General features: G+C 47.2%; 1 protein-coding gene across 1 annotated transcript; it reads right to left on the bottom strand.

Annotated features, from left to right (window-relative positions):
* Positions 1–338: 338 nt before the first annotated feature.
* LRCH2 (leucine rich repeats and calponin homology domain containing 2) lies at positions 339–25,136 on the bottom strand. The gene is made up of 21 exons (XM_039354816.1): positions 25,003–25,136; positions 18,454–18,598; positions 17,482–17,608; positions 16,782–16,887; positions 16,544–16,680; positions 15,889–16,022; positions 15,251–15,338; positions 14,537–14,648; positions 14,288–14,385; positions 14,082–14,149; positions 13,762–13,863; positions 11,973–12,041; positions 11,287–11,335; positions 10,121–10,240; positions 8,286–8,330; positions 7,371–7,421; positions 6,733–6,790; positions 5,935–6,044; positions 5,559–5,696; positions 5,313–5,390; positions 339–4,893 (listed from the first exon to the last, which is right to left on the bottom strand). Exons 2-21 carry the CDS (start codon positions 18,474–18,476, stop codon positions 4,774–4,776), a joined length of 1,833 nt encoding a protein of 610 aa, XP_039210750.1. The 5' UTR covers positions 18,477–18,598; positions 25,003–25,136; the 3' UTR covers positions 339–4,773.
* Between the last annotated feature and the right edge of the window lie 1,537 nt (positions 25,137–26,673).

Raw genomic sequence — 26,673 nt, 5'->3', positions numbered from 1 at the left:
GAAGACAATTGGGTAGGAATCTCCTTAAACATTAAAAGCCGCTTTCAGGTATGAAATTGCTCCTTGTTGAGCTGTGGTTCCTCCTACTAGCATTTTTCCCCACAAGGTTGTCATTGTGAAAAAAATGGGAATGACAGGGAGGGAGAGGGGTCGAACCTAGGGAGGCCAATCTATCTCTAATGAACTCTTAAAGCTGGACTGGATCAGTTGGAAACACAGCAGATTCCCCCCTAAAACGGTGAAGAAGCCGTGCCGGACAACCCTGCCCCCCCAGCCGTTGTGTCGCCCACATGCAGACAAATGTGGACCCAAAAGCTACAGAACACACAACGCCAGGGGAGAATTACGAAAGACTTTTCATTTTATACACAGAATATGTACATTAGGTTTATCCATGCAGATTTCAATAGAAAACTCTGTACAAAAGAAAACAAAACAGGACTGTTCCAGGAAACACGGATGTCGGAAGCTCCAGCAAGAAGAAATCCAGAAAGCATCAGAGAGCTGTGTTAACATGGCACCAGCGAGAACAGGAAAGGAGCATGAATTCCAAATGGCAACAGACAGACACAAAAGAAGAGTTCCTGGCTACTTCCAAACTGATTTGCATTTAGGCATATAAAAAGAGCAACTGTGTGAATTTGGCTAGGATTAGGAATTAAAGAAAGGAGATACAAAAGGAATGGTTAACAATTAAGAAGTAGTTTAAAAAAAAAAAGAAGACCCTGACAAACACAAAACTCATCAACCGGACCCTTTTGGTCCATGGAGGGTCCACAGATCATTCCACAGTTTGCACATCTCTGCTTAACCCCGACTGCCCATCTGAGCATCAACCCGGCTTGGCTGGCAGGCGTCTCCCTTCACCTTTTGGCGCTCCGGCTGGGCTCATGTTGCTGCTGGCATGCCGGAGAAATGAAGGACCGGGGCCTGAGAGCTGATTATTTATTTATTGCATTTATTCAATACTTATATGACTTAAAAACTCCTGGACATCCTAGGTACTCTCTGCACAAGAATTATACGGAGGCCAGATAGTGAGAAGAGAAACATTATAAAGGGACGGGGCAGAAAAATTAGATTCATATAAAAACAAAATAAAGGGGACTAATACATGGAACACACACACACACACACACACACACACACACACACACACACACACTTTGCTTTATTTACCCAGTGTCTGGGGGACTGTGGGGGAACTAAGAATTTCATTTACCTCTATTTTTCCATATGTTTGTTCTTAAGATAGGATGCCCCCCTTTTTATTTCAAAAGAATTAAAAATCCTAGCTCCTACAACCTTAAAAGCATCTAAACCAGCAAATAACAAAACCAATAAATAGCTGAAGACCAAATTTTCCCAGTCAGGTACCCTGAAACCATGCCTGTCCTGGTTGAAGGTTAGGGCAACTGAACGCCGATATATACAGAGAACAATCAACTGGAGGAGGCTGATCTAAATATAAACAAATCATTTCATGCATTTTAATTTAACATGAGCTCACAATTGCATTTTAATGCAGAACAAATGAAGGAAGGAGACTTCAAGAATTCAAAAAGTCTGGCCCTTCAAGGACATTTCGCAAAGTCAAGAAAAAGACTTACATAAACACTTCTGGCTTGACACACAGACACCCCACCCCAGAACAGGCAGGAAGGACTCGACCTGATGCCCAGTTAGGGCCACTTCCCACAGGCCGTGGTTGCAGACCCCATCCCGTGGCATGGCATACCTTAGAACAGGGGTCTCTGACCTTGGCAACTTGAAGACTTGGGGTCTTCAACTCCCAGAATTCCCCAGCCAGCATGGGAGTTGAAGTCCACACGTCTTAAAAGTTGCCAAGGTTGGAGATCCCTACCTTAGAAGCAGAAGAGAAGTTTTTATGGACCTCCCAACCACGCTTTCCACAGGTCTCTGAAGAATCACATCTCCAGAGGAGGAAGCTCTGAAGGTAGAGAAATTTAGAAGAAGTCCCCTTTTACCCAAAGCCCTCTGCCTCCTTTTTAGGTAGAAGACAGCAAACAGCCTTGCCTGAGCTGAGTGTTGATGAGGCTTTGCTCTCCTGCAAGGACCAACTACAGGAGAAGAATTTCTAGGCTGAAGACAAAGAACTGCAGAGCCCAGAAACAGGCAGTTGCCTTTTCCAAAACACAAAGAGGCCACCTGTTCTCTTCTCCCTGTCTCCCACAAGGGAGCCCAAGTTTCAACAGGGCTGTCATCGTCTCGAGGAACGCAAGGCCAGAAATAATTGGCACTGGAGCCACCCAGAAAAAAAAATGGATTTAATTCTTGTGTAGCAGGCATGGGCCAGAGTAATTGCCCCCGTAAGCCAGGGTTTTCTGCCTCTCCAGAATCCATCTGTGTGCAGGTGTCGTGCCTATGAAGCACACCCACTCACCTTGTCTCTTCACATTGGGCTGAGCCCCTCTGCACGGACCTATTTTATCTCTTCCCCCTTTTTTATATTGAGTTAGACTGGTAAGGTTTGTGCTCCTTGGGAAAAGGACACAAATTGCCCTGGCAAATAGATCTCTATCCCAAAGCTACCCAAAGGCAGAATTCATCTGAGCTTTTTGCCTGAAATGGAAATAAATAAGAATCCAATTGAAAAACCTCTTTAAAAGCTTCCTTATAGTCAATACATTCCCCACCACCCCTGCAGCAATGGGGAACGTGGTGCTGAGCCTCATTTTGCACATGGGTGGGTGGGAGAGATCACTGTGTACCTCTACAACTGTCATCGCAACCCTGCAACATGCTTCGTCAAGCGTGGAATTCTTTGGGCTGCAAAAAAAGTGCAAAGAAATTCATTTCTTAATATTTTCAGCAAGAAAAAATAATTTAGTCCAACCAAATCAGTCTACAAGCAAAAGCTGAACCTTAATAACTACGAAGGGAACAGTGGAAATGCCAATTCTCAAAACAGAGCAATGCAAAGCTTTTTCCCAGACATCTCCCAATGCCGTGGGGCAGACCCCCCCCCTCAATGCTTCCCTCTCGTGGGCCCCGGGGCAGGGAGGTCCTCTGCAGGGAAGGGAGGGGGGACTCTGAAAGGGACCTTGGGGGTCGGGGACCATCTCTCAAGCCCCCAATGGCTCTAGCAGGCAAGGCCTAAAACAGCTCCCAAAATGAACAGCAACACTGAAAGAACATGGGAGTGTGCGTGTGTGCCTATGCGTGTGTGTGTGTGTGTGTGTGTGTGTGCAGCTTGTAATACTGGCTGCTCTCTTAAAAGGTGGCAATGGAAAAGAACATCAGAGATGATATCTCTGGAATTGTCATGCACATGCACACACAGACACATCATTCCTCCTTCCCATTCCCCCAGCTGTATTTCCTTTCCACACACACATACCCTTGGCAGCAACACTGGAGTGGGTTGGCAGTCAGGATGTTGTGACCCACAACACACAGGAGGAATTGCTCAATCCCTTAAACCAGAGGGGGAGGGAGAGATTTGATCAGGGCTACCAATCTCTCCTCTACTTTACGTTATTCCTCATTCAAGCACAGCACAAAAGATTGTATGATGTTGGGAGCGAGCTATGAAATCCTGGCTATCATAATATAAACCTGAGATTATTATTTTTTCTTTAAAAAAAACTTTTTTGGCAGTTTTACTGAAAAGTTTTTAACTAACACTCTCCTGTAGGATTCTCAATTAAAATCCCTACATGTCATTATTTATCCCAGACGAGGAAAATAATTTTTCAAACATCCACCAACCAACAAATACTTTAAAAATGATTACATACCAAATTAAATATGATAAATAAAAGCATATTTACATTTTTTTCTAAAAACCAAACTTAATAAATTCAAAGTGTGCAAACTGAAGAACATCCAACATTCAGATGTTAGTCCTTTAAACTTCACGTATTACCAATCTTACAAAAACCTAATATTTAAAAATACGCATTTCATCTATTGAGACGTAAAGAAACTGCAAAAATGTTTTAAGACTAGGAAAAGTTATTACACAGGCACTTCACAGGTAAACAATCTACAGTACAACTGAAAAATATTTTGGCACCAATCTAGAATACTGGGGGAAAAAACAACCACACAATTTCTCCTTTATATTGTGTACTACTCTGTCATTGCCAGCATACACCCAACTAAAATATCGGAAATGATACATCGGTAAGAAGTGCAAGAAATGAAGGATGCAAATCTTCTCAAAACTGGTTCCTGTGATGCTCGTCTGGGTTTTCTACTACGCTATGGTGATTTTTTTATTTTGCAAATGTACATGAAAACGACACAGGTCGAAACTTTTCATGTAAATGCCATTTGAAGAGCCGCCTTCCTCCGTAAAGTCCACGAAAGCCCCTAATGCCACCAAATGGGCGGCAACCGGTTGCGATTCCCCGCCAAAAGCTTTTCTCACAGCTCTGCGCTTCAGCTCCCTTGTTCCATGGGAGCCGTGGGCCCCCAGAGGAGCCCGGATGCAGCCAAAGGCTTCTTAAGAAAGCCCGTCAGGACGGGAGACGGGACAAGGGGCTGGGGGGCAACACCGGCCCTACTGGAAAGAGGCTCCAACGGCCTCAAATCTCTTATGGCTCTCGGTAAAAAAAGAAAATAGGAATTTTTTTTACACTCCCAGGGAACCGTCAGCTGGCATCCCGGTTTCAAGCCCCCGGCCCAGGACCCCTGGACAGCCCTGAGGGCGAATGGCTCGGCGGATTCCTCCGGACGGAGCGGAAAGGCTCGGGGTGGGTGGCCCAACCCAGGGCATGGCGGCCAGTTCCTCCGGCAGGAGCCCCGTCACAGGCAGGAGAGCTGCGAAGCTTTGGAGGAAGGGATCTCAAGGAGAGCCTGAACCGTCAGTCCAACCTTGACCAGCCCTCTCTCTTCCAAAATGTGATGGGGCAAGCAAAGTCTTTCCTGCAAAAGGAAGAGAGCCTGCCTTCAGGGTCCACTTCAAAAGAAATCAAGCCAAGTCAACGGGAAAAGGGCTTCCTTTACGCGGGCGGTTCAAAGGCCCAGGCTTCAGAGCAGGACTCGGAGGCTTGGCAACTGACTCACATTTACGACGGTCGCCGTGTCCCGGGGAGGGGGGGGTCACGAGATCCCATTTTGCGACCTTCTGGCCAGCAAAGCCAATGGAGCCGGCTTCACTGAACGATCGTGTTACTAACTTAACGATTACAGTGATTCGCTTAATAAGTCTGGCAAGAAAGGTTGTAAATTGGGGCAAAACTCACTTAGCAACAGAGATTTTGGGAGGTTGTAAGTGGAGGACTGCCGGTATTAGGGAATAATCTCCAACACAACTTGCGTCCTTAAGCCCCTCAGCAATTTACCTGTGGCACACCCAGTTTTTTACAAGCATCCAGGAAATTTTCAACATTTCTTCGGCATTTTGCCATACTGAGCTTAGGCTGTCGAGAGGGAGAGAGAGAAAGAGGCAGAACGGTCAAGAGGAACATCCAACCAAGGAGGAGAAGAAGCAAAACATCTCTGTCTATTCCTAAGATTAAGGGAGATTTACTTAAGGCTCGTCTGGAACTCGTCTTGAATTAGGCAGACCATGCACGCAGCTCACTCACCACGGCTGGTGACGGGACGTGAATGCTGGCCACAGAGCGTGGTCTAATGTGGTTGGCCAGGTGGCAGAGGACCACCCCGTCCATGAGGGCGGCTCCGATGTCCTCGGGCAGGCTGACCTTCAACCGCAACTCCAGATTCTAGGGGCAAAGGAGGAGACACACACAAGATCAAAATCCACAGTTCTCCAGCAGCTCACCCAGGAAAGCCACCAGCAGGCCCAGCATCCATCCTGCTAAAAGCAGGGGTCTCCAAACTTGGCGACTTTAAGGCCTTGTGGACTTCAACGTCAGCGCTGGCTGGGGAATTCTGGGAGCTGAAGTCCACAAGGTCTTGAAATTGCCAAGTTTGGAGACCCCTGTATTAAAGGCAAATTACATTGCGCAGTTGCTTAATCTGTTCCCTTTCTTCCCGCAGATGCTCCATTTTCCTCCTCATGGTGAATCCGGGGTCCGCCGTGCTGTAGTCTTGACGAGAACGCCCAAACGCTAAAAAAGGGAAGCAGACCATTGAAAACAACCGGGTTGCAGAGAACGGCTCACGCACAATGCCGCTGGCCCTGCCTCCCTCCATCGCCATCATTTTGGTTCATCTCAAATCCAATAAACTGAAACTGCTTCTAGGCATGACAACTGCACTCGTCACAAAAGCATAAGGGGAAGGGAGGGCAGCATTTGCGCAAAGGAACAGAAACAGGCGATCTACCAATAAACTCATTCGGCTTGTGTTGAAAGGAACAGCTCTTGTTCGGTGTGGGAGAGAAATTTCCAGCTGGGTGAGATTCATACTAGCCCAACTCCCTTGATCTAGTAACGGCAGTCCCTTGGAGCATCCCTGGGGTCTCCATGCTCCGGCGGGGGGAGTGGAGGCTGCGAAGTAGGGTCTCTGCAACCGAAGGGCTGGCCCTGCAGGGCCCTGGCAGAGCTTCCTAGGGCCACCATCCTCTTCAAAAGCAACAGTGACCTTCCCCCTTGGGCCTGGCCCCGCTGACTCACTCAGGGATGCCGCAGTTGGCGATGCAGCTACCTGATCTTCTCCTGCTTTGTCTTCTCTGCTCTGCCTGTCACTTAACAGTCCACCCAGGTCTCTCTGTCCCCCAACCCCCGACATCAGCATATTCTAAGCAATCTCTTTTCTAACACACACACACACACACGCCCAAATTACAGCCCTCACCTGATCGGGGCTTCAGTCCAAAAGGGCCGTGAGAATTCCCATCTGTCCGTTCATAATCCTTGAAAGGAGGGAGAAGCAGAGCTGTCAGATGGCCACGGAGGGCACCCAAGGCATGCAAGCCTCAAGAATCGAGAGCCTTCGGTCTTGGCTGGGAAATCTCTAGGCAGAGAAGATAATCCCAGCCTGGAAAAAAGAGGCTGGAGGCTCCCTTCCTTTTGGCCACCGCGTGGAGAGTTCTTGAGGAGCTGCACTGATTGCTTATAAAAGGACAGGCCAGCTCAGTTTCAGGGCCAGGACCACAGAGCTTCCGGGAAGTGGGAGGGGAGGCATTCTCTAAAAAGGTTCTCCCAAAAGCCCTTTGATAACATGCTTCTTAAAGATGGAAAGCTGTACTTAGAATAGAGAGTAACAGAGCTGGAAGGCGCCTTGCAGGTCTTCTAATCCAAAGCGTTCAGAAACTTTTCTGCTTTTTCTAACATACATTGTGGCCCCTCCGTAATAGGTTTCAGATCACTCCTTGAGTGAACTTCTACTCTGCAGGCAACTCCAATTACACTAAAATTGCACACTGCGGTTAAAATGTGACACTTTGTGATACTAACAAAAATATACAGAGACAGACAGACAGACACTTGTACCTCAGATGACACAGGCGACTGTGGAGACACATTAGCATGATCACTGTCTTGCTACAAAAAACAAAACCAAAAAGATGGAAATTATAAGATGAAATGTTTTAAAATGAAAAGTTTGGTCAGACAAGACATACATGTGTGCATGTACAAACATATATTTTCCCCAACAGAGACACACTACTAAACATATGAAATTGCTTGACTGGTCAGGCTTGCAGATGTCCTAACGGTGACCTCTGAATGTGGTCTCCTTACAGGAGGGCAAATCTCTTGGTTTAAGGGATCAGAGCCTCAGGGCCAATGGGATTCCATCTTCAGTTGCAAATCCAAAGGAGTTTCTGCCTTTTAATATAACTGGCTAATCAGAAAAAGCACTATTAGCTTCTCTCTGATTTTCTGCTACCATAGACTAAGAGGGCTCTTGCACCATCAGCTAAGAAACTTTGCTGGCCCAACACCTAAAAAGCTGTTGCATTACAAGTAGCTTCTCTGCTTAAGCCTTTTTTAAAATGTGAGATCAGTTCCTAAATTTCTCCCAGATTACGGCAGACTATGACTATTTATTAAAGTATGTATAATCTATCCTTCAGCAGATGCCAGGGTGGCCTGGATTTAATAGAAACCAATGTTCAAAACATGGCAGAGCACTGTAAAACCAAGACATCATTTGATACCAGTTCCTGGCCAGGCCAAGGGAGATTTGCAAGAGTCTCCATACACCTGTGAGATTATCAAGCAGTTCTAAGCCACATCCGATTCATGGGCTGTCAATGCAAATTATGCTTAGGCATTACTTCTTTGAGAGGGGAGGAAAACAACTGTGCATGTGAGTATAGGGAGGAGAATTTAAAGAATAACGTTCACAAAATCCTTGATTTCCATGGTTAAGTTTCGTTTTCTATTCCACTCCTCACTTACCTCATCGTTTTCATTTCCACTGGAACTCTTCCGCGAAGACTTGTACTGAAAAACAGACAGCTTTTATGCCACGTGGTTTGTGAAGCCTGTTTGTGTATTTTTAATCACTTCTGACTCTCTGCTTCATCCTCAGACCACATTACCAATCCACCCTGAGACAGAGAAACAGGGCTATCCTGGCATGGGGGCAGTCTCAGGAGGCTCCCTTGGGGGCTTAAAATGCTGGTCAAGAGCAACGTATAACGCTTAGGCTCAGTAACCAGGATAATAAACTGGATTTGGCTTACCAGAGGAAGAACTGCATGACTGACAAGCTCCCTAGAGAGAAATGTTTATTGGTGCATATTCTCATAATCATCCCAGGTGCATTTCCTTAAGGATAAACTGTACTGTTCTCCAAATAATGTATTCCCTAGAAGGCATCCTTCATCTACGCTGCTCGCCTTTAAAGCAGGCCTGTATCTCAAGGCTTTGCAGACTCTGACATAAAAAGCTCTCTGTCCCTTGTGCAGAGGACCTGCTGATGCAGAAGGCTTCAGCCAGGCCCCCCCACCCAGCCACTCTCTGGGTGCCCCGGGGCTGCGAGTTTCAGAGTTCTTAGTTAGCTTGGCAGGGCCAAAGAGTCGGCATTTTCACTACCCTTGTAACGTATTTCTGCAATAAAGCCCCAGCCCTTTTCTGACGCTTTTAAGGAAATTCCTGAGCCAGAGATCAGGGGAATTCTTCCCTGGCTTCCTTTCACCCAGAGCAGACTTTGCTTGGGGAGCAGACTTAAGAACTTCACGGAGAGACAGATCTGAGGATCGAAGTCAGAACTACAGAACCACCTTGGCCAAAAAATGGCTTGGACCGGGATGTCCAACCTTGATGACTTTAAGACTTGTGGACTTCAACTCCCAGAATTCCCCAGCCAGCTTGTTGCCCCTCCCAGGCGTCCTCCCTATGTAACTGTCTTCAGCTCAGTGACAAGGCCAGACCCACGGCAAGGCAGGGTCTTCTGTTTTTCAATGCTCATGTCGAAGCATGCAGCGGTGATATTCAGCCAGAGACAAATGAAGGGAAAAGGCTTCATGCACAGAGAAAAGAAAGCAGGGCTGCCCCCCCCCCGCAGGTTTCTCCTGATGGGTTTCCGCTGCTTTCCCTTTCTCCAGCAGACAGAAGCACCTCAGAGGAGAAGCTCTGACGGAGATCGGTCTGATTGTTCAAGGTAAATACTACCCTTAAAACACTTTGAGGCGCTTCCTATTTTAGAATAATTGTTGGGAAAGCCACCTTCAAGTCCATCAAGGGTTGGCTGGCATGAAAAAAACCGCCAGCTGGATTTTTTAGCCTGTTTCAGTTTCGGTTATCGGGTGTAAGTAACTGAGCTTCCTGTTCAAGGCAGAAAATCTACTTTGCTTTCAAGCATTTTAAAAGGCAGGATGGCGTTCTTTCTGTGACTGGAAACCTCGTATGGACTGAAAATGGGGGAAAAACGTACAGTACCTGATTTGTGGGTTTGACTAGAAAGGATAGATTATGGGAAGAAGGGAGTTGTGATGTAAACTCAACAGAGAGAAGATAAAATTCAAATGCATTTATAACTGCTCATTTCTTAACAAAAAATATTTTGTCTTTTTCTTCGTCTACTTCTCTTCTTCCGCTTCTCTAGTCTTTTCTCACTATTTTCTTTCTCTTTTAAAAGTTTTTATTCTGTTATTTTTTTTCCCCAAGAAAAATAATTACAAACATAAAAGCCGGGCTGCTTTCAGTGGGGTTTGAGACTTTCTAAGCTCAGAAATGGTTTTATTTTCTTAGACGGGTATTAGGCAGAGAAAAAAAAGGGGGGGGCCCACCTTGAAATACTCCCTCCTGATCTGCTTGCTTCGACGCCTCTCTTCGTTGGGCCAGATTATCGGCTGCGCGTCCGGCCAACGTGGACCGTCCAGGTTGTGGCCTCTCTGATTCTCCAGAGGCTACGGAGAGAAAACAGCCCGTAAGGCTTTGAACCCATGACGTTGATCAGGATCGCCCCCAAATCTCTGATGAAATCAGCAATGCTTTTCCTAAACTAGCCTTCCAGCTCCCCTGCCATCACCAGTCACCGTAAGGTAGGAAAAAGTGCCCATAAATAAAATAAAATTCAGAAGGGTCACTGATATATATCTTGTACATTTTGCGTTCACTCAGCTCCTCTGGTAAACCTGCTGCCCAGAACCATCTTTCACTTCCAGTCACGAACAGGGAAGGCCTTTGCAAAGGGTGAACAGGGAATAAAAACACGGGCACAGACGAACCGGCATTTGCACTGAGACTGTTATATAGTTGCCAAGGCTTAATTCCACTCCATTTTATTATTAAATCAAAGTACTTATATACATTCACTGCATATTTACCGGAAAAATGAGGGACTGGCTGATATACTGATACGTAGATTGACGTACCAATTTATTCACGGATAAATATTGATGCAGTTCACGAATTCACTCACTTATTCAACATTGTACTAAGCAATTGGTTTGGATTAAAAATCCAAAAATGCTATAAACAGCATGAATTTTAAGGAAATCTGTAGGAGTCCCAGTGACGATTGCGCTTGCTAGGATAGGGCAAATTTTTGTTTTTACTAAATGGCTGTAGGGAAAATGCATGAATATGTCTAAGAAAGTAAAGCAAATTGTGAATAAGCCCAGAGAAATCTTAGGGTTGCATTTCTTAATCCGACGTTATTAAAAATTTCTGAATCTGTCAAGCTTCCCTCACAGCAAGCTGATCCGACTTTCAGGGTAGTTATCAAATGCTCCAGAATGACAGAACGTCACACAATCTGTCACAACTACTGCACTGCACGACAGACGGCGCGAAGGAATCCCACCCAATTATCTGGCACCAGGCGCACTTTTGGCAAGCGAGGCAGCTCATCTGCAGCCGAAGCCATAAAGGGCGATCCAAGGCGGCAGGGAAGGAACGTTTACGATGAAGAAGCCAAACCATCACGGCTGCTTACGAGTCTCTGCATTACCTGCCAGCTGCAGGGGGAAGACGGAGAATTGGCTTCATCTGCAGAAAGGCTGCACGAAAAAATAAAATGTAACAAAACACAAAGTTGTTGGCCTACAAAAAAAACCAACCCTTTCTTTCTTTGTTAAATTATGCAGCTGCCCACTCAAAACGTGGAGCTCTTCACGCTGTTTCCTAGCACCAAGGCAGTCAACTTCTAATCTGACATCCAACACTGCCAATATTTATTTATAGCCAGATAACCTGTGAATTTTAGGACTGATAAAAAAAAACTCTAAAGAAAAGCACAAGCAATGTGGGAAACTATAAAATTTTAAAACGTTTGCAGTAAGGACTTTTTTCAGAGGTCCGCATTTCTTGAGACGTAACCCCTGGGTGGGAAATCTTTCTCACTTTCCTCCCTTTCAAGAGCCACAGGGTCTCAAGGTCTCCCCTGTGGCCCTCAGGCCCACCTGGTTTGTTCCAGTGAAATCTTATGAAAATAATTTGTGTGAACTCACTGTGTAAAAGGGTTTCTGGAAAGGATGTGGGGGCTCTGGCTTCCCTGCACTAGGACCAGCTTTCAAAGAGTAACGGTGCCCCCTTTGGAGACCTTTTGTTTCGGCCTACCTCTGCAAAATCTTTTCACACATTAGGTTCACACAAACTATTTTAACCTATTTGTTCCCACCCTGTAAAGCCCCATACCTTTTTTCTGTGTCCACAGTCTGTTTCGGTCGGTTTCTTGTGCTTGTCGGGGTGGAGTGATTCAGGAGTCTAAAAGCAAGAAAGTTGCCCCTGAATGGCATACAGGCTCAGCTCTTAGTTGATCCTAGTTTGCTTATGCTAGGTTCCTGCAGCCTCAGGTGAGGACGGCTCTCCTCCCCTCTCTCCGGTGAGTCTCAAGAAGACCCCAGCTGTCCTGCCAGCCCCCGGTCTGTCTTTCAACCCTGGTCAAGATGTCCTCTGAGGCTGCAGAGACAGTCCCTGAAGGCATCCACTTGGGAAAGGGACTCGAGAAGGAACAAAGTCACGAGTGAAGGAATAGCAAGGAAAGACAGTTTGGAATCAGGAGTGGGACAGGAAAGGCAGAGAGAAATAAGAAGCAAAGGTTGTCTGAACAGAATCCCAGCCTACTCAGGGCAGAAGAGTGGCAGCACAGTGGAGTGTTCTCTATGTAGGCTTGCCGAACTGAGGGCAGGGGGCTTCCCAGCTGACTAACAGGGTCATTCTTCCCCCACCAGGAAATGGTCCGGGGTGGTTGACTGACCCCCACGTCTGCCCAGGAAGAGTCTCCTTGTCTTTAAATAAGGCCAAGGACCCTCTTACACAAAAACAGCATTAATCCATCCTTGGACAACACTTTAAGCGTCTGGAATTTGGTTTCCAGGTAACAATTCAAGAGGAAAACATTTCCCAATTTGGGTTGCAGGTCCCCTCAAGATTCTTCTCAGAAGTGGGTTTTTTTCCCCAAGGTATGGTTTAACAGGGAAATTCCCAAAACAGGGATGTCCACAGGTGCGGTCACAAAAATCCAAGACAGCGACTGTGATGGTGCAGTTGAGGCCCTGCCCGAGCAAAGTTTTGATGACACCACAGTGATTGCCCTTTAGACCACACTCGGGGGAGACCCTGCCCTGAAGCCCCATTTCTATGACAGAGGCAGATAAAGCCTTGAAATAAACCCACAAGCTTGCCTGTCGGAGCTCTGGGTGCGCCATCACTGGAGGTTTTCAAAAGTAGACAGGGCACCCCTTTGACCGGGTTGGCATAAGGTCTCCTGCCTTGAGCAGGAGTTTGGACTAGAAGGCCTCTGAGGTGCCTTCAGCCCTAGGATTCTATGTTCTAAGAGGTTTTTCTTCTTTTTAGGTTTTTCTTCCATTTTCCTCCTCAAGCGCACCTTCACTGTTACACCAAGTTGTTATCCAGGGTTATTGTGGGCTGCTCTCCCCCGTGCTCGGATGACATCCCCAGGCCTCCAGTCCCAAGTACCTTGAGGCGCGTCCTGCCACCCGGGTCCTCTGGAAAAGCTTTTCACTGAAGGAAGCTCTATAGCTTAAGGGCCTCCGTCTGAATTTGCAGGCCACGTGCCCCAAGATGGAGGAAGGGAGCCATGAGGAAGGACAGGAGAGACGTTAGTAAAGTCAGCAGAAGAGAGAAAGAGGAGAGTGTAACCACAGTTAAGCCAAGAGAAGACAAAAAAGCTTTATGGCCAAGCTGGCAAAGAAATCCTTCAAAGAGGCAAGCCCGCGGGCTTTTTCAACACGGCAAAAGGCCACAGGCTTTTCAGGATCAATTTTAGCAACGGTTATAAAGGACCGAGGTATGTATTTTAAAAGGCAGCAGCAGGATTAGCCATAAACCAACTTTTCTTCTTTCAGATCATCCTCTCTCAGCTTGGACGGGACAAGTTTTTAAGACGCCATACAAGCAGCGGTCAGGGCAGACCCTCACCCGGACCCCCAGCTGCTTCCGGTGTGACCCACAAGCTTCCTACCTGTTCTTCTGCTCCTGCTGCAAAAGCTGAGCTGCAATTTTTCGCAAGTCGGTCACCTCCTTCAGGTCATCATCTTCGGCCAACGCCTTTTCTTTCTGAATGCTAATACATAAACAAATAAATGTTCCTCGTTGGATAAGGTCAGGGTTTCCCCAACCTTGGCAACTTTAATACGTGTAGACTTCAACTCCCAGAATTCTGGCTGAGAGAATTCGAGGTTACGAAACCCTGATTAGAGACTTCTGCCAAACAGATCCTCTGGGTGAACGGTCCCCAGTAGATCATCCCCAAACCCCACCGGGATGCTGTCAGGGACCCACCTCTTCTCCTCTCGCCAATCTTCACGTGGCTCACTCTTCTGTGGCTTCTCACCTGACTTTCCTCGCTCCTTACCCAGCATATTGGAGGTAGAGGAAGGGGGGGGGGAAGAGGGTTGCAGAAATCGCTTTAAATAAGTGTTGAACAACTTTAGAATGAGAAAGTCTCTACTACTCATTCACTTTGCCTATTTTTAAGATGTGGCTACCTTAACGTAAGAGATGGACGACCCAGTCTGAGGATCTCCTTGATCACATGCAGCCACATCCTCTGAGCTGGGATCGAGGTAATCACACACATCGGGGTCTAGGGATTAGGTTAAAAGGGAAAGAGGAGATATATGTGGTTGGTTTGAATGTATAAAAGCCTCTATCTCTAAGGGTCCAAGCAGGTGTTTCTCAACCTTTAAGACGTGTGGACTTCAACTTCCCAAAAGCACCTGGATGTAGGATTTTACCTTTATGCAACTCAGGTTTGTTCCCCAGCAACTGATTGTCATTTCGGAGTGTCTGATCCCTTGTCGATTCCGACACCTGAGAGTGGAGGCTGACTGTGTCATCATCGGATGGCTGAGGAAACAACAGTTGAGAACATCACAAACACATTGCATTTGTCTTTCTGATGACACACATTACGAAACAATCTTCTGAGGAGGCCCGTGTGAGTCTAGGATCCCAACCAGAGCATCCAATTCAGACATTCAATCAGTAAATAGTTGTCACAACACATCCAGAAATGCTTCAGTTGGCTCTAGTTTCACGTGCCTAACCAATACAAAAAAATCAGGGAAAAAAAATTTTTTTTGCTATCAAATCTGTAACATAAAATTAATGCGACATTTTCCAGCAACTTGCTCACCAGTTGTAGTGTGATGCAATTCCTGTGCAAGAGAGTTGTGAGAGTTGCAACACACTTGAAACCACCAGATTAGGGGAGCCTGATGTATGTGACTTCATTGTGATAGAGAGTAACCTCTAACACATCATGTTAATTAAACGGACTGCAAAGATTTATCAGACAATTAATTATCAGGGAGAGGGAGAGAGAGAGAGAGAGAGAGAGAGAGAGAGAGAGAGAGAGAGAGAGATCTCCATCTCAAAACTGATGGAAAAGGGGGGGGGGGAATACCCATTTCTCTCTTTTTCAACAACATAAAAAAGAGCTGACTTACTTCTGTCGTGGATAATCTTTTATCCCCATTATCGCTACCAATTCCAGAGTCTGGGCCATGGTTTTTATTGGGGTAAAAGTCTTCTATACTGTAACAGAGAAGAACATTGGTTACACACACTAGAAAACTATTTTCAGTTCCCCTATTCTGGTAATAAAAGATTGATTGAAATTTTTAATTCCTTAAAGAACAGCAAACAATTCCCCAAAGAGAGGAAATTGAGTGGGAAATAAACCTATCCCAAAAGTTCTTTTCTGAAGAGGTGTGCTGATTTTCTTCCCTTTCAGACTAAGGATATAATGCAGTTGGTTTGGCAGTAGATGGCAGACTTCTCCTTCAGTAAAGGATGCTGAAACCAAGCAGTGTATATGGGTTTGCTCCCATCCACACAGAAGAGAACAGAGATGCAGCTCTTGATCCCAGGCCCAGCCAGCTCATTCAGCTCTGCCTCAGCAATGATGCCTGACAGGCGAGGGGAGAAGAGATGGCAGGCAGGGAAGAGAAAGCTGGAAACACAGTCAGAGACTGGGCCAGGAAGGGGACACTGATGAAGTTCCTGGCATGATGGGGGACTCAGAACAGACGTAGCGATTACAAATGCTCAGCCTTTATCTTCCGAGAAGGAAAGGTGGCTTTACCTGTCGGTGAGTGGCTGAGAAGGGATCCTTCTTCCCAGGGAAGGGAGATCCAGCGAATCTGGCTTCTTATCCATTCTCAGGCATGCTTGAACACTGAGAAACTTAAAAATGTGCACTTTGCCCTTTAAGCAGATCTATTAAGATACAGACAGGAAAGAAACCAAAACAAAATTTGAGTCAGATAGGTTGACAGAAACCTTTTGGAACTCCTTCGCTGCCTTTGATGTGTCTGACTCTCCCTGTGTGTGTGTGTGTGTGCGTGCGCGTGTGTGTGTTTGTGTGTGCGTGCGCACATGTGTTGAAGGGGGTGGGGAACTGTTAACAGGCTTCGCGTAAATCTCCCCAAACTACTGACCTATTCCTGGAACAGCTGACCAGCCCAACCTGTTCATCAACTTCATGCAGTGAGATGATGAATTAGGAAACAAGCTCATTTGGGGATTCCAGGAAAAGACCTTCCAGGGCCCCAGAAACAGAGACCGGCCCCTCCCCAGCTACCCCCCCCCCGGAGCACAAAGAAGCATCAGGCAGAAAAGGTGCTTCCATCCGAGGATGGCACCCCATCGGTCCTGCACCCTTTCTCCAGAGCACAGCAGCTGACTGATGGTCCCCCGTGTCCCCACTGTGCTTCTGAACTGAAGGGGGATTAACAAACCTGGGCCGGCGGGATCTGCATTGGATTATTATCCAGAACGATGACTTGCAAGTGTCGCAATTTCCGGAAGCAGATGGGAATCTCTATGATTTTATTACAAGAGAAGTCCAGCTTGACCAAGGGAAGGTCTCCTAATTCTATTAATGATAAAGGAGGAAGAAAGTGGCCTTCAGACATTACAAGACATGCGTCTCAATGAATTCAGAGGAAGGCTGGAAGAAGATGGAAAACTGCTTACCATCGGGTAACATATGGAGATTATTTCTTCTTAAGTTTAGTTCTTTTAAGGAGTGCAGTTTTCCTATCTGTTGGGGAAGGACCTGGATCTCATTGCAGCTGATATCCTAAGAAACAGAAAACCAGAATATCCAAAAATTAAACCAGCATTTTCTGACATGAATGGCTTAACCAAGGGAATGCGCTTCTTGAAGAGAGAAAGACTTGTTTTGCTAGAAAGGGAAAGAGGAGGATTCTCTTAAAACAGATTTTTTCTTCAAAGGAAAGTGGTTTCAAAAGGCATCTCTCCGATGTGGCCAGAAATCAAGAGAAGCGAACGTGATTACGCCTTAAGCATGAAGCCAGTTGGATGACTCTGGGCCAGCCATACCTTCTCAGCCCTAAAAAGAAGGCAAGGGGAAACCACTTCAAAACATCTTGCCCAAAACCTGCAGAGACGTGTAGGGGAGTTAAGTTAACTCAATGGTATCCCCCCTCACACACACACCCCGAAACAAGCCAACAGACACTGACTCAACAGAAGTAAAGACATCAACCAGATGAGATTTATGGACTTGGGGCCACAAGACTGGAAAGCTTGAAGCTTGCCCACTGCTGTTCTAGACAGCTCAGTTTTTTACAGGGTGCAGCTCAATTTGTGGACAAACAAGAGCGAAGCCAAATGGGTTAATGGTAATAAAGGACAGAGCAACTGCACGTACCAATTCCATTAAGTCTTTCAACTTTCCAATTTCTTCAGGAACAGACACAAGCTTATTATTGCTGACAACCAAAACTTTCAGTGGCAGATCAAATAGGTATTTTGGCAATGTAGATAGGAGATTTCGGCTGGGGAGAAATTAAGACATTGAGGGTTAATATCCAGCAGCTATGAATTGTTCATGTTTGAGAGATGCAGAAGCCATTAAAGCCGCTCTATGCTCCATTTAAAAATGACTCACTGTTTAGCTCTTCCGTCACAAGCCCTGCTGGTAGAGCACAATACATAAACGGCCCTCCCAGCAATGCATTCCATCTCATGTGCATACATGGAAGCAAAATACTCAACCTCTACAAAAGCTTAAATCAGGGGTTTACAGATCTTTGCAAACTCTTCCCACGCTTTCTTCTCTCCTCCGTGCACCATTTTTGTGGGGCTGAGAGGCAGCTTCAGTTTTCTCTCATCCTTTTTTCCTGCTTTAGTTTTTCTTCCTCTGTTGCTCATTTATCGTCTTTGCCCTGCTCTTGAGATGTACGTAACTTGAGATGAGCCCATGCATTTCGCTTTCTGCACCTCCTTTAAACCCACATGGGAAAGCAGGGATTGTGCATACTCTAACCAAAAATAAAACACGGAGGATCTGAAAGCAGCCGCCACAAAATGGAGCAACATTCCTTTCACTAAGGAATAAAGTTCTCTAGTTCTGTGGTCAACTCAGCTGCTTTGCCACCAGAAGGCAAGATTAATAGTCTTCTTTTCAGCATTCATTGAACTCCCAGAAACCGAAAATGAAATATAAAGTGATTACATTTGCATCTGGAACATCATACTGTGAAAGAGAAATATCCTTCACACAGGGTTATCTTTTGGCAATCTCTAGGCTGCATGTAGCAGAGAGCAGCAAATATTTTTGCAGTCATCTGGAGCAAGAAGGCTCTCTGAGGTGAAACCACAAGAAGACAAATGCACCTACCTGATATTGAGATATGTTAACATCTGTAGGTTTTTAATGGCTTCCGGGATAGATTTGATGCAATTGTGATACAAGTTCAATGTCTCGAGCGGTGCAAACTGCCACACATCTGGAGGGATTTCAGTAAATCTGTTCCTGGAAAGATCTAAAAAGGGAGAGGAGGAGGAGAAGATATTTTCAAAGCTCATCCTGAATCAGAAGAAGCTACCCAACTGGTAATCTGCAGTTGCACAATTCTACGATTGGAATTAGAGGCTATAAATTGGAAAGGGTTACTTTCTACTAGGATGCCGAACCCAACACACAGGTAGAGTTGGAAGTTTACCAGGACCTGCCCTTCTAAGAGAAGACAAGAATTCACTACTGTCCACTCTTTGCCCCAACAACCCATTTCCCCTCCAGTAGAAGCTGGTTCCTTCTGACCAGCAAAACCATCTCGGTCCTTCAAACTGAAGGGAGCCCAACCACTTTGTTTGGCCTCCTCATTTCTGCCTAGCCTGATCAACCTCCTCCAGGTGAGTCAGGAACCTATTATGGGGGGGGGGGTTGTTACAAAACCTTTTGAACGCTGTGTGTGCACACAGATGGCACAGAACAGACAATATTAGGGAAATCTGCTGCTGCTGTTCTGCAACATCCTCTCCCAGCAATATGGACTCCCGTAAAGCCGTCTGTGAAATAGCTATATTGTCGGCCTGCTAAGCCTCTCCAAACAAAGGTAAGGAGCCGGAGCCAGGACTTGAGCCTCGATACAAGATGCAGTGCAGGCCATCTTTGCCTTCATCCCTTTGTGTCCTTTGTTGTCACATGCGCAGCCAGCACAGAAAGCTGATTAATCCTTCCCAAAGTCACCGCTTCCCTTTCCTTGTCTGCAGACCACGGCAAAGACTTCATTCTGCCAGAAAAAAAAGGGAAGCTACTTCCCTGTTTCACCTGCCAAGAATCGGGGCCTTGCATGGACTTAGAAATCTCACTTACACACAAAAGAATTATGTAATAAAAATACCATTTACTAACCCTCCTAGTGAAATACTATCAAATTTAACAAGCTACACTCCTTGAGATATTAGGTGGAAAAGATTTATTGGCCATACTTGACTCTAGCTGCTCTAGTTAGAATAAATACTTTCTAAGAATGGCCAAAAACAATGCTTTGACTATATTAATATCAAACCTAAGTATTTTAAAATCCTACACAGAATAAGGAGGCCCTCCAATGGCATCAGGAAGCCTCTCCTTGACAGAGCACACTCAGCAGCAGACTGCATGCCTCCCCCCCCCCCCCGAAAGACTAGGATACTCTCCGCTTAGGGTCTTTGAATGCTGGCAGTTTGGGGACCTGGCACAGGTTCCAGTGGGACACAAACGATGTTGTGTGGCCAACTTGCTTCCTTCTACTGTTGGGTTCCTCCCTTCGCTGGGGAGAGGGGGATGTATCTATTCCACTGCATGCAACTATTCTGAGTATCCTTAAGTGGCTAGGGCAAAAAAACTGGAGAAGAGGGCAACCTAGCTGCAGAAAAAGAGTTGCTAAGGGAAGTTCACCCACCTAGTCAAACCTTCATAGTTTATGCAGACTAAGAGGCAGAAGCCCTAAACTAACATAACAATCTGCATTTCCCACTTGGCTTGAAGGAGATATCTGAGACTTCTTCAGGAATTGCAGGGCTGGGTCTCCTGCTAGACTTCCCACAATTCTCAAAAGTATTTCTGGTTAGAAGTAGAAGTACCTAGAAAAAATATTCCTCAATTCTTGAAATTTTGCATATTATTGTCACCAAGGTATGAGCTAGGGATCAGGGGAACAAAAATCTAGATTTGAGCAGATTCCAAGAATAAATGCCTTGAGTATCTTGTTGCTGCTATCAAAAGATCAACTGGATCTTTCACTCCAAATCTACCAACTCTATAAAAACCTTCAGCACATAATAAACTTCGCATTTGTCACTAGAGAGACAGCCTTGCAGCTTCCACATATCTGAATACATCTTTGTCAGCGCTCCAGCCTAATTAGCTTGATCGGGTTTTCATTCAACCAATTATGTTCAGATTTGTTCCTTTGCATGGTGCCAAACCTATGAGCCACCAGGATCAGAATCAGAAATCCGTTTAATCTTAGTACTCATGAAGCGATGAGCAAAAAGAAATAAAAATAAACCACCAACAATAATATAATTAGGTGCAAACGTTTAATGGGGAGGAAAACAAGATTTTGCACATTTATAGCACAATCCCATGTGCATGTAAATTCAGGAGAAAGTCACATGGATTCAACTGCGTTCCTTCATAATAAGGGTGTGTAAAATTGCAAATCACATGCAAATTTGTTGGGAGATTCTATTTAATATGATCAGGCTTAGTTCTGAAAAATAATATGCACATTACTGAAGTTAATTAGGAAAGTCTTGGCTTGCTTTGCATTGCAACACTGACATTCCACACACAGCAATTTCTGCAGTCCAAGTTCGGAGCACTGGTGACACTGCTATTATCTTTGTTAATCAGCTGAATAAAAGCTACCTAGTGGGAAACAGCCACAACAGATTAGGGTTAGGCAGGATGAGAGAGAATAGAACAGAAGCTGGAAGGGACCTTGGAGGTCTTCTAGACCAGAGAAGCCCTGTTCGCTGTGGGAAGAAATGGGAAGGAAGCACAATTCTGCACTTTCCCAAATCACCAGCGCATTTTCTTTTGGCTCAGGCCTTAAAGCGGAGGCTGGGAACACAGCGGACAAGTACCAATGGTCAGTTTCAGCGTTTTTATGTACGGCTACTTAAAAGCAACATTTTGGTAAAGAGTCCAGCACACTGTCTTCTTTGAAGAAAAAATATCCCACCTATCTCTCTATAAAAGGCTGAATTTGTCCACCCTGAGTACAATGGCAGATGTCATGTCCCAAATCTGACATTTTAATTACAGAGAATAATTATTGTTCCAAATGCAGATAATGCTGGAAAGCTTCTGGGGTGTGAAAGGAGCTTAAGCAGCTAAATTACAGCTCGGTGCATTAAGTTCAAGGTTGCTTCTTTCTGTTGGAGGAAACTGAATTCAAGCTGGATTTTCCCTATGGTTCAACTGAAGTCTAGCACTTTCATTTAGCACAAAGGGGATGGAGGAAAAGAAACATTTTTAATCCATATCCAGAGGAGAAGCTATGTGAGGTCTGAGAAAAAACAAAGAGTCTTGAGGCCCGGCAGGAATCTTATGCCATAAAACATTTTTGCTCAGCTGTGAAGCTGAATGTATATATACTAATTCATTTACAAGGAGGAATATCTTTCCTGATGGCTAAGGTTTAAAGGCAGGATTTGTTTTGGGCACGTGTAGACCAGGAACCCCAGGACAAACCCTAAGAAAACCTAAAGAAAAAGTCTGGTTCTCTACTGTAAAAGGAAGCAGGTGAGGGAAGGCGTCCCAAGGCTTCTTTGCTCTATCATCGTGGAGCGACAATCTCAGCTTACTGTGATCTCTGAAAAAGCTTGAAGGATTATGCAAAAGGAGGATAGAATAGACGGACAGCAAGCAGAGATTAGGGCCCAAAGTCTACCTAGCAGAATTATTTAGGAAATTGCATCTGTTGCCCTGAACCGGTTTTCTGGAAATGGGACCTTCTTAAATCTCCAGGGCACCTTGCAGTCTTTTTGCCAACATCACCTATGCCATCTTTTGGACCTCCCTTGGACCAATCCAGGAGAGGCCTTCTCGCTTTAAGCCATGGACTTCCACCCTCTATCCCCAATGATATATGTTGTTGACATGCACACTGTCTGAGCTGAGGTGCTGTTATAGTTTTTCTCAGCAAGCCTTGCATGCCATTAAAGATCACATTTCAATTTTGGACCCGACTGCCTTAAATTGTGGCACAAGACGTTTCTTTGATGTTCTCTTTGTAATAAAGGAGAACATTTGTAGTTCAGAGTTGAAATGAGGTGTCCTTGTCCCTCTCTGGGCTGGGCTTTCTTGCAGACGTTTCATTACCCAACCTAGGTAACATCATCAGTGCTAGTCGCTGCGATGTTAGCTAGTTTGGGTAATGAAACATCTGCAAGGAAACAGCCCAGCTCAGAGAGCACCAAGGACCCCTCGCTGTTCTCCTTAGAGGTCCTTCTGCCAATCTTTGGGGAGATTCTTTACAAAACTGACATTTCGACAGCCACCCAAGTGTCCCTGGTCCAGATAGCAAAGGCAACATGTATGAAGACTGATTTAACAACAGCTCGTGCATGTTCAACTGGAGTACTTCACCCTCTGCACAAAGGAAGAACACGTCAGGACGCCCAGCCAGGCCACTGCCCTAGAAGGCTCAGGGAGGAGATCTGTTTGGGAGCTACTCGCCTGGCGCAGCACTCGACATTCCTCCCACGGAAAAGAAAACGAAAAACCTCCTCCCGAGTTTTATATCCAAACCAGGCAGCTACATCATTCAACTCTAGCTCACCACTTCATCCCAGCCAGTCTCTAACCGCCGGCAGGGCCTCTGATTTGCTCTCTGGGCCTCGAGGGAAAAACTGCCTGCAACTTTTAATTTCGCCTCTCTGTAATTATCAGCCTTACAAGACCTCCTCTTAAAAGAAGGAGCCTCCAGGAAGCCACATTCTATTCCTGTAGAACAAATGAATGCTCCCTGGGACAATAAATCTGCCGGCACAATAACTGGCAACTCTGGCTTTTGCATTCCGCTGGACAACGGTCTTTAAGATTTTGTTTTAAAAAATGCATCCCAGCAATGTTTGGGATGGGCCCCTCCTCAGCATTTATTACTAGGAGACGTATACGCCACCTTTCCATCTGGTAGAAGTCTCAAGGGGAGCAAAACAGCAGAACCGAGTAAACTTTTAAAAGAGACGCTTTAGCAATAAAGTCAGACGACCCTGCCAAAGATGTCACCTTTGCTGGCACTTTTTCCTGAAAGGAAGTTAAGATTACAAGTGAAACAGACTGGAGAACCAAGGAATCTCCATAGACATAAACCAAGGAAGTACATTTCAAAGCTTGGCACCAGAATGGAAATCCACTATGTGTCATCCAAGCTTCTCTGCTTATTATTAATGATGTCTTAGATTTACAGATGAAAGAATTTTGAAAATGGAAGCAAGGCCTGACAATACATGGTTTTAGATCAGATCTGATTCAGGGGTAGCTAAAGGAGTCCAACGTGACTCAAGACCAGACAGAGGCTGCAATTGCTGAGCCCGAAGATGTCAACCCTCTTAACCAGTAAGCAAATGTACCAGCAATTATGCAAACCATAATCTAATTCAGTGTCTCTCAACCTTGACCATTTCAAGATGTCTGGACTTCAACTCCCAGAATTCCCCAAACAACTATGAATTCTGGGAGTTGAAGTCCAAATAGCTTAAAATTGCCATGGTCGAGAAATCTAACTTTTCATCTGACATGCTCGTGTTTTCAGAGAAAAAATTTTCTGATGCTAAACAGAGCAAATTAAGACTCGACAGAAACCGCCAGAGCACCGAGCTCTACTTTGCAAAATCATTTTTCAGGAACACAAAAACAAAAGGATAGCTTGAATGCAATTTGCATTTCTGAGGTCTAGCCAGAGCCAACTTACATCAAACTATAAACAAAGTGGTTTTGACTATTAAAAGCCGACATGCAGGTTTGTGTAGCCTCTGATCCTCCACCTTCCTTCATTCAGCTCCAAAACACATTTTCCCAATTGCTCCTTTGCAATCCCCAGCAGTCAAGTCACCCAGCCATAATATCCGTCTGTATTAGAGGCAATGGCTGCTGACAGGAGCCTCCTCCATCTGCAGGGACTCCATCTTCAGCTCTTATCCTCTCTAGTGACCCAGCCTGCTGCGTCCCCTCCCACAATTCCTAAGCTCTTCTGCCCTGACCTGCCTCCCCTCCCCTCGCCTTTACCCCAAGCGCTTCTACCGGCCCACCACCAACAGCCTCCTTGGCATTATTTTCCATCTCCTCCCATAAGCTGGACCTCTCCTCACTTGCACCGGCCAGCAGAGTGAAATTCTCCCCTCCCCCCGCCCGCTGGCCGCCCCTTCGTCCCCGTCCCCACTTGCTCTTGCCCACTTTGCAGGGCACCCCGTCTCCACCCTCCCTGGAGGCAGCCCACCCTGGCCTTGCTCCCTGCGGGGCATGGGCCTCCTCCCCCAGCCGGCCCCCTCCCCAGGGGCTGATGGGCAGGAGGGGGCCCATCAGCCCCCCAGAGCCAGCAAGGGCTGCGACACAAGAGGCCCTCCAGCCCCCCCCCCCGCGAATGGCTGCCCAGTTCAAGAGCTCAGGGACACAGGCAGGCAGGGGATGATGGGCCCCGAACGGCGGGCCCCATGGGTGTTGTGGAGAATTAGGCAGCAGAGGGGATGATAGGCCTGGGGCAGCCCAGGAAAGGTGGCTGGGGCTGATGGGGTCTGCAGAGCGGGGCATGGGGAGGGAGCGGGGATGTGCAGGGCGCGGGGCGGTCAGTGGGCGGGGATGATAGGACTGGGGCTGACAGGTCCGGGTGCAGGCGAGGATGATGGGTCCCGGGGAACCTGGGGCGGCCGCGCACCATGGGTCTACGCTCACCGGCCTGCGTGGTGTCGCTGAGGTCGTAGGCGGCGGCGGCCGAGAACTCGCGCAGCTTCCTCCCGCTGAGGCAGAGCAGGCCGGAGCTGCCCGCCTCCTCCAGCGTCTTCTCCAGGCTGCGGCCCGGCGAGGGGGCGGCGGCTGAGGAGGAGGCGGCGGCGGGCCCGGTCGAGAGCCCCCCGCCGCCCGCGCCCGCGCCCCAGGCCGGGAAGGGCAGCGCCAGGTGCGGCGGCAGCAGCAGCGGCAGCCCCGGGAAGGCCGGGCCGGGCTCGGCGCAGGGCGGCGGCGGGGGGGGAGGGGGCGGCGGCGCGGGAGGGGGGCCGGGCGGAGGCAGCGACGAGGACGCGGGGCCGCCCCCCCCGCCTCCGCCTCCCCCGCCGCCGCCGCCGCCGCCCTCGCTGCTGGCCGCTGGACCGCCGCCTTGACCGGCCGCCATCGCCGCCGCCGCCCCGCCACAATAATCGCGGCGGCCGAATGTGCGCAGGCGCGGCGGCGGCTGGGCGCGGCCCGTGCGCAGGCGCGCGCCCAGGAGGCGGGGCCGAGGGCGGGGATTCGGCGACAGCGCCGGCGGTCCAGCTGTTCGGGCGTTCGTCGATCCATCCAGTCCTTCCTTCGATTTACCTGCCGCCCGTCTCGACTGGCGTTTCTGGGCGCCGCGGCTTCCCCCTCCCCCTCCTCCCCCTCTCTTCTAACGCCGGGAGAGGGATTTACTTGGAAGGAGTGGGGGGCATTTTAGGAGCGCGCCCCCCCACGCCGTCCAAGGGGGTTGGGGTGGATAATCAAAGGGGGGAAAAAGTCCGGTGAAACGGAGTAGATGCGTCCCTGGAGCCCGAGAGCAATCAAAGGGGTCGCGCTGCGGGGCGGCCTTGGGGTCCCGCCTCAGACCGCTTTGGAAAATGCCCCAAGCCCTTCTGGTGCCTCCGCTGAAACAGACCCACCGACCCTCCCCTCCTGACCTGGAAGGAAGGCGTTCTCTATTTCTGCCTCTTTTGAAGGGGTGCACTTAATTTCTGTCTGGGGAATTCTGGGGCTTGAAAGCCCACACATCCTAAAAGTTGCTGCCTTGGATTGTGCCAGTGTTGCACAACCAGAAGTGTTTCCGAAACAATCCTGATACAAGACAGCCAGTCCATGCGCTTAGCATGGGGATGAAATTTATAATAGATATCCATAAGTACATTTCAATCAATGTACGTTTCACGGGAGGGTTCAAACTACCCCATAGCTCCCCCTGGGCTTTGCACATCAAAGCAAGAACTAAACCCTGGAGAATGTCCTGTCCTCTGTGCAAAGCTGAAAAGGTTTAAAGTCAGTTTGTGACCACCCCCCACAAATTGCATGTGTGCCCAGGTCCTTACTCCCAAGTTTGAGAAGCCTGGTTTAGTGTAACGTGTGAATCTGGAATGTCCGTAAAGATGGGCATTCACTAGACTAGAGCAATCTCCCCTTGAAGATCTGCAGGGATTGTAACCTTGTGAGGTAGACTAGGCAGGAAACACAACCAGATGAGTAATTCAACTTTATTGTCAAGCTGCATTATCAGAATACTGCGAGCACTTGAAAGTACAATTCTTCCACCACCACACCCCAAACACACTTTTGCTATACAGGCCGAGAAACTAGGGGGTGGGGTGCGGTGGGGGTTCAAGTGGCTTTCTAGATTTTTGCAGG

This window comes from Crotalus tigris, unplaced genomic scaffold, assembly GCF_016545835.1.
Source record: "Crotalus tigris isolate CLP2741 ecotype Arizona unplaced genomic scaffold, ASM1654583v1 scf7180000018585.330925593:3314079, whole genome shotgun sequence".
Classification (NCBI taxonomy): domain Eukaryota; kingdom Metazoa; phylum Chordata; class Lepidosauria; order Squamata; family Viperidae; genus Crotalus; species Crotalus tigris.
The sequence above is the reverse complement of the archived record's forward strand: the minus strand, read 5'-3'. Positions and strand labels throughout refer to the sequence as shown.